The following is an 18,571-nucleotide window of genomic DNA, read 5'->3' on the forward strand; positions in this document are numbered from 1 at the left end:
GGATGAGACTTAATATTTTCATCTTTAAATTCAACATTTAGAAATTGTATTTCTTACTGTCTCTTACTATAAATGCATGAGTTATTTCATGAAACATTAAAAGTCCTGATAGTGTTCGATTATGACACTTGATATCATTTAGAAAAAAGAAATTAATTCTTAAAACAATGAATAAACAAATAAACAAAAATAAAATAACATGGCTCAGAATCAATAATGCAAACAAGAAATTGACAGTAAAGGAAATGTTGATCGGGATTTTCGTTCAGGCGCATTTTAAAACGCCTTTAATCAATCAATCAATCGACGGCTCATCCTAATAACAGGACAACGTGTTTTATTTTATTTCGTGCGGTGGTTTTTATGTTGTTTAATCGCACGAGCATAATTGAGGTGCTGTTAAGTGGCGTGAGGAGTCATCGCAGTGGCTTCAGATTATTTTCCACACAATTTCCATCTGAACTTAATGATCCCAGACAGAGAGAGATTCAGGGCAGAGATTCAGAAAGATGGAAAAAATAATTAGGATATTAATTATAAAAACAGAGAATTCCTCTTTTGAGTAAATGTCAAAATAAGTTGTGGGTTCTAAATGTTTATTTCACTAAAGCTGTTAGTGTGTGATCAAATGTGGGCTTGGAAAATCACACTGTCTCTGGTGCTTTGTCAGCATGGACCGCAATCCTTAAAGAATCATTAACACAAGTAGGAAGAAAAATACAAAAAGTGCCAGTAAATATTAGTTTTACAAGTTTTAGTTTTGTTCTTTTCATCATAAAAAAAAAAAGTCTCTCCTGAGGTCACAGGAATATTAACCTTGTTTAACACTAACTTTCATTGCTTGTGTCTACTTCTGTTTTTGGTGGACATCAGAATATTTAAAAATAATAATAATTTCAGGCATTAACAAATTCTGATTAAATAAATAAAGATGTATATGAAATATTTAAATCATGGTAGTGTGGCCATCACTAACATCCATTCAATGATGACACAACCAGGCTGGTGGAATTATTTTTTGGCACAGCTTGGAAAAGCTCATTAAAAACATTAAAAACAACATATGGAGATAGACTGTGGTGACACTACACACAATGACCCAACAATATATGGCCAGGACAATATCACAAACAGTAACATCAGAGCGAACGACAAAAGAGATCTCTCTCCACTACAACCAGAGGAAAAAAAAAACCTCATGTGAGTCAGCTCTGGGGTTTTTGACTTGAAGCTGATGGAAACTCTTAAAAAATCACACAACGATGTTTCACAGTCAGATCAATGTGTTACCGCAGCAGTGAAATGTCTTCAATCCTAACTAGAAAAAATAAAAAAATCATGTCTGATCAGATCAGCTATCATGCAGCCTCTATTTTGAGTAAAGCTCAACTGGGACAATGACAATGCCCGTGATATTTCAGTCGTCCTCCTGCCCTAGTTCATTATTAATATGTGACCACATGCCCCGGCTAGATACCCTGCCCGGCTGTAATGTACGCTCCGGGCGCCTGTCACATTTAGACCTCTGCATTTCAACATGCAGTTTCTACAGTTTCAGCCACACAGCCATTGAGGACAGAGGCCGTTGTGGCCCTGAACGATTTTTAATGATCCGGGTGGGCTGAGTCTGAAATCAAGACAGAACTCCTGGAGGATATGTGAAACCCCGGACCCACCTCAAATAGGCCTCAGATGTACTCGATTCTTATACCGTTCAAGAGCAAAAAGAATACAGAGCCTTCTGATGTAAATCAAGAAGTCACATTGTTGTTCACTGATGGGTCACTATATGAAAAATAAGGACTGAGAGAAACCAGGAAGTCTTACAGCACCACGGTCAAGCACAGTGTCATTAAGGACTCTGGTGAGACCTGAATCGATTACAGAATGAGGTCTTAATATAAATCATAAGGTTTCTCAGAGTGCAAAGATCAATCATGTCTGTATAAAACCCAGTTACAGGTTTCATGTGTAAAGAGTTGTATTGTTAAGATTAAGAGGAATGAAGAGTATGATCCCAACGAGCGGAGGGACCAGTGGAAGCCTCTGGGCTCTGTAAACGAATACCTGCCCCTAAGTGCCACCCACACAGCTTTCAGTGCCACTTAAAAGTCACTTTGAAGATGGGCACAGTCTCAGATACGTGGAGACCCTTCTTTTTTTTTTGCTGAATATGATCTATTAGCCTGTGTAAACTCCCAGGCTATTTTCAGCCGTGCACACATAAGCCCTCGGATGGGTAGCTATTCATTTGCAAAAGGGGGCTCTATGGGGGCAATTAGAAATAGTTTGAGGTTCGGCGATGACATAAGACAAAGATTTCTATCTTTAGAGGAGCTGTGGCGGTCACACATTTCTGTACATTCACAAATTACAGGGCGAGCGCTGGCCCTCAATCCGCCGAATGCATTCCTTCCGAAAAGTGTCTGCTCGGATTTCAGCCGGGGGTTTTCTGCTCAGTGGAAATATGAGTGTTCTGAATGGACGACTTCTATGAAATGGAGTTTTATTCCTCTTGGATTAAATTAGCTCTACTTTGGGGCTTGGGGTATTTTTTTGTATGAATGATGAATTCTGCGGTGGCTGTGGAACGCCAGGCTTGTTTACCGTTCCCTCCCTTTTTTTTCAACCATAGCTCCCTATGAAATGGACTTTTTCTGCTTGATATGACAAGAGTGTCTGTGATTAGACTTTCAAGCATGATGTAAGTCACCAAAGCCATTTGTGCCAGTCCCCTCAAAGCCAAATCATATTCTAGCGTCTAGTGAGTGTTTATATACACAAGTATATGGAGAAACTTTTAAACAACAGTGAGTGGGTACAGACTGTTTGGGTTTTGGGCTCTAGTTGCTCTGATGGCTGATTCCCTCTCAAATTTTGATTACATAATGTGTCAGCACATCACAATTGGTGGTCAGTTTTGTCCATTTTGATGTTCAGACAAGAAAATAGGAAACACATTGAACAGTTTTGATCACATCAATTCCTGTGTTATGTTTCTGTCTGTGCTAGTTTTAATGATCTCTGGAATTCATTTGTGCAATCAAGCTTTGTTTTAGCTCCTCCCGATCCTTAGACAACTTTATTTCAATGTCCATACTTCAATAGTTTGCCCTTCATAATGCTTTAAGCTACAGTACATCTAGTTGTCACGTCCTAATATCAGATCCTTGAAGGCATTTAGAGTATACACTAAAGTGATGAAGAGAATGGTGACACTTCCAAACCCAACAGCTAATTACTACGTGAGCATGATGAGCTGAAATGCAGCAGTCACCATGCAGAGGAGACAATGAGCACATTCATTTCATGCATCTTTAATAGTCTGCTCACATTTTATAAAAGGTGCAGAGCGGAGCCAGGGGCTTATTAAAGCCCTACGAATCAATTGAGCAGCATAATGGCTGCTGGGGGACGACTCCGACTATGTTTTTATTTCTGTCTGCTGAATGTAAATGGGCTTCTTAAAGGCTGCATTCATTTTTCAGGCACGTATTTGTCTATCTGACACTTCATTTCATACTGAACACATTATGGGAGTGGGTTTGGTAATGGTGCCACTATGTTTCCTAATCTACTGAAAGCACTTTGCTTGAGTATTCCCTTTATATGATTCTTTACACTTAAAGCCAGGGTTGGTAATCTTGGAAAAGCTAGCGAGGGCAGGCATGAAAACACGCCATCGATACATCTTGTCCCCTCTCATAAGCCCTCTAATAAAGCTCCGCCCCCAAAACGCATGAACGTGTGCTGTCTGCTAAGCTGACTTTTCTGTAACTCGCTTGCTTAAGCCCCTTTTCCACTGGTCAACAAACCCACTGACAACTGGCTTTTGTCTGTAATGAGAATGAATTCAATCGACATTCAGTCCCGGGTCAAATTAATCTGCTGTCGACGTTCGTCTTATTCTCGGCTCTGGCTCCACTCAGCAGTAATGGAAGCCTCACACCCAGGTGAATGTGCTAATTTGGCAAGACAGCGAAGTGGGAGAGCACCTGAGTTGTTGGTGCGTTTGTGATGTTGAACATGATGCACCAGAGAGAAAAACAGGAAAGCTCTTCTCTAATGTGAAAAGAGGTTTATGGCTTTTTTGAGCAGGTTTACCTGCATTAAAAAACACTCGCTTATTTTGGTGTGAAAGATGCATAACTTCAGACTATTGTCTCTGCTTCAGCAGTGTAAGTCTGCAGTCATGCACAGTGAGAGCATGGGCAGGGTGTTGCAGGTCATTTAGTATGGCAGATCAGTTGTGTTTATTACAGTCCTGTGAGGGCCACAGGCTTTTTATTTATTTTTAGCTTCATTTATTGATGGCTATTTGGACGTGAAGAGGATTTTAACAAATAAGATGAAAAGCATTTCAAACAAATTACCAACCCAACCTTTAAACGTAACTTACATTAAAAAAGCAAATATTTTTTATTCTTCTACATTTATTTGAAAACTATTATAAATACTTATGTTACAGCTTAAGATTTTACGCTAAAAAAAACCATGTGAAACGCCTTCAAATATAACTTAGCAAATGGTTTTATGTCGTTAACCACCCAAGGCCGAAAGAAATTAAAGTAGCCAATATTTTAAACACAGGACATTACAGTTTAGTCCAAAATGCTGAATACAGAAGCAGAGTGCAGCTTTTCCTTTGCCTTCTTCTCAAGCCTCTTAATTATCTCAAAACCCACAGATTTATCTCGTGACCCTGTGGAGGGTGACAGATCACCAGGTCGGTAACCACTTGACTAAACTTGCTGTTACACAGTTAGAACTGGCTCCAAATCAACAAGCCACAGCTGAAAAATACTACTTGGGCATCAGTGTATTGGTGGTGACAATGTAATGATAACATGTGGTTTATTTGTGTTTGTTAGTGACACGAACAATCTCTCTACTAAAAGACTCTATATTATAATTTACAGCCCTGCTTTAATTTTTAAAAAGCATAATTCAAAATCAATAAAATGTCAGTGCTTACAAAAACAGTTTTCGTATGTATGAATAGAAAATAAATATAATTTTGAAGCCACGATCTTAGAATGAAAACATAACAAGGTGGAATGCATGATTTTTCACTCTATGTCTCACAGTTTATATAGACATATTATAGGAACAGAGAAAAGTAACAAAATGAATCATTTTAAAACCTAAAAATACACACCCAAACACAAATATCATGCCGTATGCATTAACCCAATCAAAATGATCATAACATTAAAATGGAAAAAACTAATATTTCCCTGAGGTGGCATGAGGGTTAATACTGCTGTGTGAATTTGCTCTTTCTTTAACTTCTTTAACCTCTTTTTGTCTAGTTACACAACATTTAATATTTAAGTTGATCCTGTTCCATCTGCTATCGTGCATCTGAGTTCAACAGAAATCATTGACTTTAAATACAGTATATTTTGCTGATATTAATCTTTTGCTTGTACAATTTGAACAGCAGGGCTTTTTCTTCTAATGGAGTATTTTTACATTGTGGTATTTGCACTTCTACTTAAGAGAAGGATCTGAACGTTGCTGCAGGCGGGGCAACCAAACATACCTGAGTTTTTGATACCGAAAACATTCATGACTCACTTCTGTCTTGTTAACGATGACCCCAGAGGTCATGAAAGTCACAGTTGAGACCCTGCGATGGGTTCACTGTGATTGGGGCATGGATGTGGTCGGGCCCCCTCCCTGTCCCTCCAGTGGCAGCTCAATGTTAAACACCACACCCGAGTCAGGAAGGCAGGCAGGGAGGGTGGGGGGGAACTCGGCGTAAACCCCAGTGTCACGGTCGCTCCGCCCTCACATCATCCGTCGGGTACACTCACCCAACGATGACAGTCAGCAGCCTGTGATGTGGTTCGCGGGCCTGTTTATTCTTTAGAAACCCACTAAAAGTAGCGTTGGATGGTAAGCTCACCAAAAGGAACCCAGTGCTATTATAGGAGCACTTTGGGTTGAGTTTTGATCTGGTGGGATTGTAAATAGGGCCCTGCCTTGCTGCGGAGCACCACGGTCGGGCTCATATTGTTTAGCGTGACCTGAAGGACGCTGCTTGATACTCGGGGTGATTTGGAAACAAAACGTTAAGTCAGAAATTGAAATGACTTGTGGAGTTCAGGCTCATGAGGATGTCCGTGTATGTTTTTCATAATGTTGACGATGATGGACAAAGGGCTACAGAATGTGCCCCGTTCCACTTTTCTTCATTTCACTGAAGGAAAGATTGTATTTTTTCTCTAGGGTCTTTATTTACCCCTGAAAGTCAGTATAACTTTTAAATCTAAATGAGTCCCATAAATACGTCAACTCCCCCATTTTTTCAGTTGTGGTTTTTAGTGTGAGCTATAATCATTTCTCATCTTTCTTTGTCTCTGACTGTGACTGTCTATTTGTGTGTAAAGACACACACTCACACACACACTCACAGATCCACGTACACACAAATGCACAGTGTTTCTCTTTTTCTGGCGAGTGCTTCTGATGCAAGGACGGCAATCTGTAATCTGTAGTAATTGCATGTTGCAGAAAAACATTTTTCCGCTGTGGTAATCGCTGCAATATGTGCAGTTGCATTGCCAAAGTGACAGCACCCCCACCCCCTACAGACACACACACACAGACTGCCTCCTGACTCACTCTGACTTTTCCAGATTTTGAAGACTGCTCCTCAGAGACAAAGAGAAACTCGTGCGTTGTGACAAACCTGCGACCTCTAAGCAGTGCACACTTTCACTCACACACCTGTGCTGCTGTCACGCTGCATTCACATTGTGCAAAAAAAATGTACGGTTCCTGCCAGTGACAGTTTAACTGCCACGCAGCCCCGAAGCCAGAGCCCTGCCAAAGTGCAGCTGCCACACACAGATCAGGAGACGAATCTCTCACAAGAGCCACATCAGTTCACTCTCCGTGCTTCTTCTCAACAGATATCACATATTGCGAACAGGTGATGAAATTAGCCTGAGCATGTCTAATTCTCTAATGGTTTGAAAAGTTCTCTCAGAGAATTGAGATTTGTGGAGGTCATAGCCACAATAGATGTCGGGAGTGTAGTGACAGTCTGTGGCTGAACCATTGATACATCTTTATTAAACCAACATCTATTATTTCATCGCTCTCACACCAGTGTTGAATTTACTCTGCTGGACTGCGGCGCAGGTTTGTGAGGTCATCACCACGGTGCGACCGAGGGCAAACTATAAAGACAGCCTGTTTTACCAGCTCTCCCTCACTCTCACTCATCCACTCCCTCTGTCACTGCAGCTCAGCAGCGCCGCACATTTATGATATCATTACCCACTGCGTCATCACCCCTGTGCTCAGCAGAGCCCCAAAAACATGTCAGCCTCAGTCGGGGCATTCTTACGTTACACTCGTCTACGTGTAACCACACGCACCTAGAATAAGGACAAGTAATGCTCCGAGACATTTATAGATACACAGCACAGACACCAAGATTGCAACCAGACTGTGTGTGCAAACCTTTTCCTCTCTGGGCTGCTACTCTGACTGCTGAAGCCATCCAACCTCCCAGCAGTTGAACTTCCCTGTGTCTCTAATGGAGTCTCTCTGTCAGATCAAACAGCTCCCACTGACGAAGAGAGGAGACAGATCGCAGCGCTGGAAGCCGTTCAGTCTGACAGCCCGAACACATTTGACTGGCAACGCAGTCTGTGTCTACTCTTCCATCGCTAGAGATCCCACACAAATATAGTAGCGCCACCAGAGAGGGGAAGAGGGGGTGAGGAGCGAGGAGGGGGGGTGAGGGAGCCTGTCGGCTTTAGAAAATAAGTTGTGAGGCGTCCCTCTCACACAAAAGCAAAGCCCCACAGTCAGTCTTTTCTCAAAATGAAATCGCATGTGAGCCGAATATTAGGAAGTGCGCATGGCTTCCAGCAACCACCAAGCCATTATAGCAGAGCCTGTAAACCACATTTTCACCAGCAGACAATGCTCCTTTGTGCTTGTTGTGTGGCTGTCCCCTCTCGCTGGGACCCCGAAGAGAACCCCCCGAGTGTTTGCACTACGCGGAGAGCGCAGCGACGATGTGAGGATGAGTGATGCGGAGGAAGTGTCAGTTTTTAGATCTCTGGTTAATTAGTGGCAGTCGTGTCAAGAGGGGCGAGCAGGACAGTCTGCCCTCATTTAGCCCCATGGCGAGCGACAGCTTTGATGTGGTCACATATGGAATGCTGTTGTTCATTCCTCCCTGCAACAAAAGCCACATGTTTTTATTTTTTGAGACGAGGTTCCTGTTACTGCGAAAGAACACGGTGAGGTATGTATGAAATGAATGACATGAACGTAACCAACAAAACACAAGTCAGCGAGGACGCTGCCAAGAGGGCACCGGGCCAGATGTATTGTTCCCAGCTGCATTATGTATTCATATTCAAATGTCTAGTTGTTTGTTGCCTGCATGATGCTACGGCACTTTCAAGCATGGCTTTATATGAACACACATACACACGTACACTTTTTCCGACTTTTAAACTATTGTCATCATTTCTTGTCCCTTTCAACTTCCTTCATCACTATTTAAGTGACTCTTTCAACAGGGGTCATTCCAGGTTCTGTCACACTCATTCAAGTGCAAATAGCCTTCAAAGAGCCCCCAAATAATATAATTTGCATTTCTTTCCCTCTTCAGAGGGGTTCAGCCTCCCGAGCACCATCTGACTCACCGCTAAATCCGACCAGATTCGAGTAGGAACCCGGCACTGGTTTCCTGACAAGCGTCCGTGCCACTTTCCTCTGCAGACGTGAAACAGCTCTTGGAAAGTCCTCCGCTGGCCCTCGGGCCTTTTCATCGAAAGGAATCATGGGTGTGGCGACTCTCGGCCTGCAAGCCAAGGAGCTCCGGAGACCACTTAGACACATAACATTGTCATCTCTCATACATCAAAATGTTTTGCTCAATAAGTACAATCATTCCAATTGATTTCAAATTAAATCAAAAGAGAATTAATCATCTCCAAATGTCACTGAGCCTCTCTGCAGCAGCACAGAGTCACTGTGTTCCTGTGATGTCTTTGGGCTCAGATCCCAGCTCTAGATTAACCAAACCTAATTGGAGGCTAAAACCTATTTTCAATGGAGTCCCATTCAAATCAGTGCTTGAGTCAAGGACTTGGCTTAATTGGAGTCCGGGAAACCACCCGCGTGTCCGAAAGTGCCTGAATGTTTCCTCTCATCATCCCCATCGCTAATCAGTAGTGGCGTTGCCCATGTATACAGTTAGCACCACGTGGGCCACGTGGAGCTCGCGTAGTGAGGCAGGACTTTTCCCTCCTTGACTCAAGCCTGAGGCGTCCGGGCTGTGCTGTAACTGCACACTAATCCCCCAGATTGCTGTGTTTAGGCCCGGCACGTCGCTGCTCCACGTCAAGGCGGCTGCGGCTAACAACGAGCTAATGACACAACGATGACAAGTGTGTGTTTGTAAACCCAATCAGAAGCCTGGAGTCTGGCTGCCTGGTGATTAGGTTAATCAAACTCTGCTCGGACTGAATGACTGGCTTGCTGTCTGCCTCTTATGTCATCATGCTGATTAAAGGGGAGAAGTCGTGCTAAGGCACTTTTGACACAAACGTCTCTCTGCCAAGTTGGCAGTGTTGGCACAGATAGCTGTCCTGGTAAAATGTGACTGGAGGGGACTTCCAGGTTAATTGAGGACTAACTCGGTTTCTTAAACTGGACATAATGTGTAAGGATGCTCTTTAGTTCATGTTACCCTCCTGCCTGCAAATAAATGCATTATGAGTACAGGTCACATTTTGCTTCTTCGTGCGATAACTCTCCCTTGTCATGCAAAGAGCCTTTCTTGGTCACACAGTGATTTCAACAATGTAGTATCTCACTGGACAGAACCTCTCAGCTCCGTCAATATGAGGGTAACCACAGTACACAGAAGTCAGTTCAATATTTTTTTAAGCACCAGATACAAATGTGGTACTTTATACAAATCTAGAGAAACAGACATTGATATTTTTTTCTCAGTGAAGTTTGCTGCTGTTTAGTCACCGTGTGGATCGTTCTGCTGGGCTAAGGCATCCGGAGACCATATGTTAGTCCTGACCAGCTATTACGGTGAGGTCAGACAGCATTTAGAGGGGAGAAGCGTCACGGTCATCATGTTGACATGCACTGCGCCTCTCTGACTCAGCATGGGGAGAAACGCACACGGCAGATTTGTGTGTGTGTGTGTGTGTGTGTGTGTGTGTGTGTGTACCATAAAGCTGTGCCATGCATTTGTGCTTGTGACGGCAGCATCTGCAACCCTGAGAACGGTACTCGAGGCAGACAGAGTGACCTCACAGCCGACCGTCTGCAGAGGAGAGGTGGAAGGGACACTTCTGCTGCACAGCTGAAGGGGAATCCCTGGCATAACGTTTCCTACTGAGCCAATACAGAAGTGAGCAGCTGAAGAGAGATCTCATTAAAGTTTACATTAGGGCAAAGCCTGTTGCACTACAGGGATGAGAGATCAATTTGATTTAAAAGAAATATATATTTTATACTTCCTTATGTTTTCACCCCAGTACATTGGCTTGTTGGTTGGTTAGTCAACAGGATTACGCAAATACTATTGAGTGGCCTATATATATATATACATATATATATATATATATATATATATATATATATATATATATATATACAAATCCTAAATTGTAAACCAATTTTTCTGCTCATTAGAAGTTTTAATGTGGGATTATTTCTTTGCCAAGTATAATCATTTTGTTGTCTTGTTGTCATTGTGTAGTTGAGAACTCTCTGTGTACAACTGCAAACTGTAAATTTTACTCTTTAGTATTTGTACTAATTAAACAAGAAGGGTACTCTGAGACCACATATACGTCCACCAAGGCTAACACCATATCTCGCCATGTAAAAGAAAGAACCTGAATCCACCCATTCACTCGGATCTTAACCAAAATTGAATGGGTTCTTCCATAGGTCATTTTCAACCTTCCAACCACAATATTTTATGAAATTGGTTGAGTAGTTTTTCGCATATTCCTGCTAAATAACAAACTTGAAGAGCACATGGATGGCACATATTCTGCCAATGCTGATTTGCTATTCTATCATTATATTGCCTTTTCATGTATTGCATTTTGTCGAATTATTTACATTGAACTCAGGCAAAATGTCCATTGTCTTTGATTCACACAATTTCACCTGTTATTATTTTCACCTGATATTAGCACTCTTCACACATCCAGATTTTCTTTCTTTCGTTCTCTGCATTAAGAAATTCCCAAACATTGTAACAGGCTCTATCTTGTAAAGTTAAATTTAATACGTCCAGTTGCTTCCAGTTCAATGCTAAGCTAACTGGCCTGTTCCTGTTTCATATTTAACCAATTTACACTGAGTGATATTAATCTTCTCTAACTTTTTTGCAAGAGAGCAAATGAACCCCACCCCCCATGAATAGTCTAAAGAGAAAACTAAAATTTTTGAAACGCTGCCTCCACAAAAAAATCAATTCCCTGTGGTTAAAGTTGTGTTTGAGGGGAGGAAAGAAGCAACCCAAAAACATGTTTTATTGCAGCAACAACAATTAACTGTATGTAAACAAGTTGAGGAGGGAAACAAATCTGGGAAAATAGAGGAAAATAGAGAATAAGAAAACATTTCATTGCCTGAAGCCTCTCTCATCCTATCATTATCTGCATTTTTCCTCCACCGTAATTAAGTTTTTTTCTTTATTGCTTATGGGAAAAGGGGCAGACTATAAGGATGTTTTGAGCATGATTAAAGTTGCTCATAATGAAGTGAAGATTCAGTCTGGAGGATGGATTTTTTTTTTTCTGTCTGTGAAAAACATTCCTTTTAAAGCTTTGATGGTGACAGAATGAGTTCCTCTGGGCCTCAGATCTTTGCTAAACTTTCACACATGATAATATAAAACCCACCATTCCTCCTGCGTTCCATCTCATGTGTTTAAAAAAAGAGAAAAAGATGAAGAAGAAGAAGAGTTTTTGCCTGCTGATATGTTTCTGGACATGTGGGATCTCCATAAGTTTGAGTCAGTTTTATGTGCTGCACGACCAGACCCATGCCCGCCCATTAAAGTAATTTGTGGCTTAGAAATGCAACTGTAATGTTAAAAACAAAAGTGCAGAGCAGAGCGATCGACGTTGTGCTTAGTCACAGGCATTTTCTTTTTTTGCTTTTTACCTTCACTCTCTTTCGCTGCAGGATGTTGTTGACAACATCAGTTTAACGATACAGGGAGGGGTCCCAACAACAAGTCATTTGAGTCTGAGTCAATGTCGGGTCACAGTCACTGAAAACAACTGTGATGAAGCAAATCTTTTACTTCTCGTATCTCATTTACACCCTAAACTGCGAGAAAACTCTAAATACGAGTGTAATTGCTGCATAAATGTAGCGTAATAATACATAAATTAGCTCCCAATAATACTTGTGTGTGTTTCTTTTTTTTTCTAGCATCCCAGCCTCACCATGTAATAAGCTGTGGGGCCAAACTGTGGTTTAGGGCGTAGGTTTAAAACAAAATTAAGAAACTGAAAATTGCGAGGAAGGCTTTCCTTCATTTAGTGGTCCATCATGCAGGACGCATGAGATCATGAAAAGGCTAATAACAGTGATGTGGATTTAATCATTTTAACGTAAGGCCTTATATGAAATATTATCAGCTCGTATGTGAAGCAAATTAATGGTCAAAAAATGAGTCATAGAGCCTCATCCGGTATGAGTATTACTTTTTTTTGAAGGAAAAAAAAGAATTTTATATTGTGATCATTTCCACCTCATTATCCAATTATATTTTCAACGTCTGCCTATTTTACTGCAGACGTCGTGTTTTTGATTTCTTCTTCATGTCAGATGGAGCCGGTTAGAGAAGCTGGTCTAGACATTATGAATTCCTTTCCCATCATATCTGGACAATTGTGTCTCTCATCCCAATTACTTTTGACCACCAGCAGTTTATAATCATGCAGGACTAAAGTATTGTAATGTTCATGTGAGGATGACCTCAGCAGGCATCCACTGAGCTCTCACAGCTGTCGTGCACAATCACGTCGCAGAGTACATACTAACTCAGGATGAACTGTGTCAGACGGGTATATTCTTTCCTGCCCGCTTGGCTTGACCCCCCCCCCCCCCCCCCCCCCAGTCTCAGATCCCACTTCACATGCTCCAGACTGGATGCTGCTTCAGAGCTGACGCATCTCCAGTTTACTTTACACAAACCCCTACAGGAACGTTTGTTGATATAAGTTGCTCAGCCTTTCAGAACAAGTTTTCTTTTCCCCCTCTTCGTCAGAAAAACCTTTACGGCATAAATCCATATTATCAGATGGGCTGAAAAGAATCTGGCCACTGTGGTTGCTTGCCGACCACCAGAAAATTGTATTTACTACTACACTTAGCGCGACTTTAACCTTGACCAACGCAACGCTGAGCACGACAGTTTGAACCCCGAACAGTGTGCAAGGGCGAAGGCAGGTTTAGGATTAGTCAACCACATAATCAGCACGCCCCTTTGCATGCTTTACCTGGAAGCTATTTCACTGGCAACCCCTGAAAGTGTTCCCCATAAAGTCGTGTTGACAGACGGTGAAAACGGCGAGACGGACCAAAAAGTAAATAAGTACCTCGAAAAAACGTTTACATCCCTAATCAAGTCCAGAGCGCTCCCTCTATCCAATATGCCTTCAGAGTTTTATAAATAGATATTATACTCGACTAAATTGGAGACAGGATTTCACCGCTCTGTGGCTGTCATACGTTTTCTATTATTTGCTTTCACTTTAGAATATTGAAACTCTTGATATCTGGTTACAGATTTTCAGCCCGCTCAGCCACTTCTTCATGTTTTGGCGTCACTGTGGGGCCTCACACTCAGCGGGATTTTGAATGAGCTCCAATCAAGCATGTTAATTTAAGAGAGGAGGAAAAAAATCTTTGCCATATGACTTTGTTATTAATAAATTCACCAGAGGCCAGCCATGTGTTCTGTTAAATTTATAGTCTTTTTCTTTTTTCAGCTACCGTATAGTGCCTGTTTTATTTGTCAGTGGTATCCAGCTTGAGGTTCATCTTGAGTTTTATCCCCTGTGAATGATTCATTTTAGCACCGCATGCATTTAAAGTGTCTTCCCCCCCCCCTCACAGCATGCATGTGTCTCTCTGGGCTTTTCCCCCTCCCCAACACTTGTAGAACAAACCAGACCACCTCCCAGAATCCTCCAAAATAACCTCGCTACAACTGTGGTGCAGAGGCATGGCGCTAACTCACACACAAGCCCTCACTTCCATTCATGCAGCACAATAAGCCAAACATATAAAACCATTCCCACCCTAATAAAGTGGGGCCTTTCTCTCTGCCACAAAGGGATCTGGCTCCCAAGAGTGTAGCTCTCTGAAAAAAAAAACTGACCCTAACCGAGTAAAACAGCAACACGGTGCAGGAAGAGTCGAGAATATGAGCCACCAAACAGCCACAATAAACCAGGTACCCCACCTGATGCAAACATCAATATTTCAGGATCGGAAAACTCAGTAAACTTTATATAGTTCAGTTTTTAATCTGCTACCATTTTCTGTTTTTTATAAGCACTTCAGAAAAGCTGCTCTCTGAATAAATAGTGGCACTTCTGTGTGAGGGTTAACAGGTGTAGCCTCATTGTGGTTATTATCAGCAAAGTGCAGCAGCACAGCGAGTCTGCATCAGATAAACGGCTCATCGATGAAAAACTCTCCATCTCCATCTGCTTTTTCTTGTCCTGAGGTAGTCGCCATGACGATGACTGCCTGTCTGTCTGCTTGCTTTGTGACTTGGTGTGCATGTGTCATATGTTTTACGTGTGTGTGTCTGTGTGTGCGTGTGTGTGTTTCTGAGGTTTCTGAGGTGAAGCGTCCTCTCGTTTCTCACGCGAGGTGCATCTGATGTTGCACATCACATGCTTACATGTGTTCTCAGTCTGCGCCTTGAGATAGGCAGACATTTATACGAGTTATAAAGTTACACCTACACACTACATAAAGACTTTGTGTTGCCATGAAATATTAATTAATCCTGCATCTCAAATGCTGAGATACGAATAGATAAAACGTTTTATCATTTTTTCCAAATTTGAATGTACTTTCTTTGTGTCACGTCTCAGACAACCGAGTTTGCAGCAGTATTTCCTGACCTCTGAGGAGATGATAACATTATTTCCATAAGCTGCATGTCACACAGTATTTAAGTCAGTGATCGGGAAGCCAGACATTTAACAGTCTCCTTGATTTTCCTGAGCCGTTCCTCTTAATTTCAGTTTGATTTGAGTTTCTTCTTTTAAAAGAGAACCTTGGCCAAATTGCTTTTCCTGTGTAACGCAAGTTGTTAAACTAACCGCCGTGGTATTTTGCTTACATGAGGTAGTCCCACTTTAAAATGCTTTCAGATTGAACTGGAGGATTTAATGACTTGTTGGCCTTTGTTCTCTTACAGTTGACTTTCAGCCTCCTGACAGAATGAATTGTAAAAGGATATAACATTTTCACTAATGATTTCCAATGGATGATTACAGCTTTAAATGCTTGTCTCCTTTTTTTTCTGCCCCCCTTTTGACCTACTGTCTCACATAGTGCCTCACTGCTGGGCTCAAAATCAAGATCGGGCACCCCAGAAATCACATTACATTAGAGGTTGGAGTGTCTCAAAAGCCTAATAGATGGCATGCATGAAACCTCAGGTCGGTGACACTCTGATCTGTGAACAGCGAGGAGATAAAGGGGTGCAGATCCAGCGGTTGTGGAGAAGAAGAAAGAAGGGCAAGGGGGTGGGGGGGCTCAGCCTTGTCAGAAGGAAACTATAAATGCCTGGGTGTCTGTAGAAGCTGTGAGAACACTGGAACATCATCCCCTGTCACTGCGGTTCCACAGAGGATATCAGAGGACTGTTCTCATGTGAGACGCAGATGTACTGAGCATGTTTGTGTTCAACTGTGTGTGTGTGTGTGTGTGTGTGTGTGTGTGTGTGTGTGAGTGTGTGAGAGAGAGAGAGGCTCCAGAGATTTTAAGATATCCTCTGCAAACAATTAGGAGCTGGTAGTGCTTCTCCTGTGGCTGTCTCTAATTAACACGGCAACGAGGCCTTAATTGGGAAGGAGATTTAGTTTTCCCTTTTTTCTTTTTCTGCCTGATGGTGGCTGCTTCAGTGGTTAGTTGTGTGAGGAACAGTGGGAACAGCTGAGCACCCCCGGCCATCCGATTAACAAATCTTGTGTCAACACTGACTACTTCATCTTTGTGTTTTCTACTTTATCATTTCACAGGAATAAACAAAAATGTTCAATTTTAATCAGGTGAAACTTTCCCACCTTCCTCAACTTCAAGAGCTTCTCAAGAGCTATTTGCGAGTAAAAGCCATCTGATTGGAATCACCATGGCAACAAATGGCTTCCTCATTGAGGCTAACGTTTAGCGTCTCCAAGTATAGTGCACTCACCTCACCACACAGACCAAAAGTACCTCCTGGAAGTAAAGCAGAGTGAGAGATGGACTAATATGTTTTCTTTTTTTTTTGCTTTGCTCTTTTATTGTATTGCCATCTTCCAGTAAAGGGCCAGATCACGTGGAGCCCTGAGCTCGTATTCTCACAGAGAGAGCACAGAGTTTCACTTGATAATGAATGTCTGTGGTGAGAATCCCATTATGGGGCCACTCCATCAAGCCTACAGAAAACAACAGGAGTCGAGAGGCAGAGGCCTTTAAGGGCCATATCAGCCAACTGGATGAGGGCTGCTGTGCAAATCAGATCGTCCTTTGTAAACCTCCTTCAGAGTATGTCTGTTCGGTGTGTGTGTGTGTGTGTGTGTGTGTGGAAAGAGAGATAAATGCATTCACACACTGCAAGTAGCACCCAGCGCTCACATTTTAACACACTTTTTTTTGTCAAGAAACACATTGTCACACTGAAGTGTCAGCTGGACAGAAAGAGGGATGCTGGTGGTAGGAGGGAGGTGGATAAGGGGAGAGGGGGGAGGATCTGCACTCACCTCTGAGCAGATTGCTGCTGTAGTTGGAGAAGGAGTCAAAGATGCTGTTGGATGCCATGACAGGGTCGCCAGAACGGGAGCGGAGTCCTCGCTGTAGTCAATCCCCGCCGACCTTGCAGGGGAAAGAAAGGAGGATTGAGAAGCAAAAAAAAAAAGAGTTCGAGGGAGTGGGAGCGAAGGGAAGAGAGCACAAGAAGACAAAACTCCTGGAGCTCGGAACCCGTTTGCAACCAAGAATCTAGGGTTTGTGACCACCGCAGGAATCCCAAGCCACAAGCCTGCAGAGAGAGCAGCAGCAGGAGATGTTTGAGGGAGAAGTGGAGAGGAAAAGGGTCAGAGGGAGGAAGAGAAGAAAACGCAGAAATGAATAATTTTACAAATAAGGCAACAGGAGAGTTTGTGTCTCCAGGTGTGGAGGTGGACTCACCAGGGCTGGAGATGAGAGGGGGCCCACCCAACAAATCCTGGGTGGTGGGAGTGGGCCGGCGCGGAGGGCTGGGTTTGTGGTCCTCTGTCAGGCTGCAGGGCTGAGGGTCTGAGGTTAGACTGCTAGACTGATATCGTGGTCTGTCTCTCTCTTTCCTCTCCTACAATGGTGGCGGCCTGACTGGAACACCAGCGCTAGTAAAAAAGGCTAAAAGCCACAGTCTTTCTGCATCCTCCTCGCCATCCTCCACACAGAGACACACACTCCCCTCCGTGAGTGGTGGAGCTCACGTCACATGTCACGTGAGGTCACCGGGCGCTCTCCCTCCCTCCCACCCTCTCACCCTCCCTTCCCCTCTTCTCCTATCGTCTTTGCTTCTTCTCTGGTTTCTGTTTTTTTTTTACTTTCCGTGCTTCTCCTTCTTTCTGACTTGCCGTCTTCACTCTCACTTTTCATTAGTCGTCAAAGTTTTGGAAACATTCTATTTTCTTTTGAGTTCAAACCAGGCAGCGGCCCTTCGCCACTGTGGCTCCCTGCTCCGTGTTTAGTGAGAGAGTGAGAGAGAGAGAAAGCGTTAAAACCACTGCAAAATAAGAGAGAAAAAGAGCAAACGCGATGATGAGAAAGAGAACGACTGATGGCTGTGGCTTTGTGCCGCTGATGGGAGACAGGAAAGTGTTGTCTGTAACTGACGAACAACACTGAGCGTGTTGTTCTTGCCTGTGTATGTTCTGTGCTCATTCTATGTTTGTCTGACTCACAGCACATCTGTGTTTGTAAGAACCGGTGGTTTTGGGCCTGCAAGCCCCCACTCCTCACTTACCACTTGATAGTATCATAATCTTAGTCTCATTAGAAGCGGCGCTGCCAGTTGCTCGGCTCCGCTCGAGTCCTCTCCTCGTTCTTAACTTTCATCATCCATCCCTCACTCAACTTATCTGTATTTGTTTTCATTCTCTTTTTACGTTAGAGTTTGCCCATGCGCATAAACACTAAGGCATATCATTTCAGTTGTGTGTCTCTACTGAAAAGAGAGTGTTTGTGGGCTCATTGAGTGGTGTCACCTCTTTCCCGCTCTGAAAGTGCAGAAGCATTTTAACCTGATTGTGGTTTTCACACTTTTTTC

The 18,571-nt window shown here is 42.8% G+C and overlaps 1 protein-coding gene across 5 annotated transcripts in view; it reads right to left on the reverse strand.

Moving 5' to 3' along the window:
- Window positions 1-17,714, reverse strand: part of runx3 (RUNX family transcription factor 3) — a 50,325-nt gene extending 32,611 nt beyond the window's left edge. For 3 of the 5 annotated variants that reach the window (XM_069536184.1, XM_069536183.1, XM_069536180.1), the window contains exons 1-2: window positions 17,446-17,714; window positions 17,019-17,296 (exon numbers count right to left, since the gene is read on the reverse strand). In XM_069536184.1, the coding sequence (XP_069392285.1) occupies window positions 17,019-17,076 (58 nt within the window). In that variant the 5' untranslated portion in view covers window positions 17,077-17,296; window positions 17,446-17,714. Of the gene's footprint in view, window positions 1-7,476; window positions 7,532-17,018; window positions 17,297-17,445 lie in introns of those variants that run through there. The other 2 variants (XM_069536181.1, XM_069536182.1) reach the window with 2 other exon arrangements.
- Between the last annotated feature and the right edge of the window lie 857 nt (window positions 17,715-18,571).

Source organism: Paralichthys olivaceus, chromosome 12 (assembly GCF_024713975.1).
Source record: "Paralichthys olivaceus isolate ysfri-2021 chromosome 12, ASM2471397v2, whole genome shotgun sequence".
Lineage (NCBI taxonomy): Eukaryota > Metazoa > Chordata > Actinopteri > Pleuronectiformes > Paralichthyidae > Paralichthys > Paralichthys olivaceus.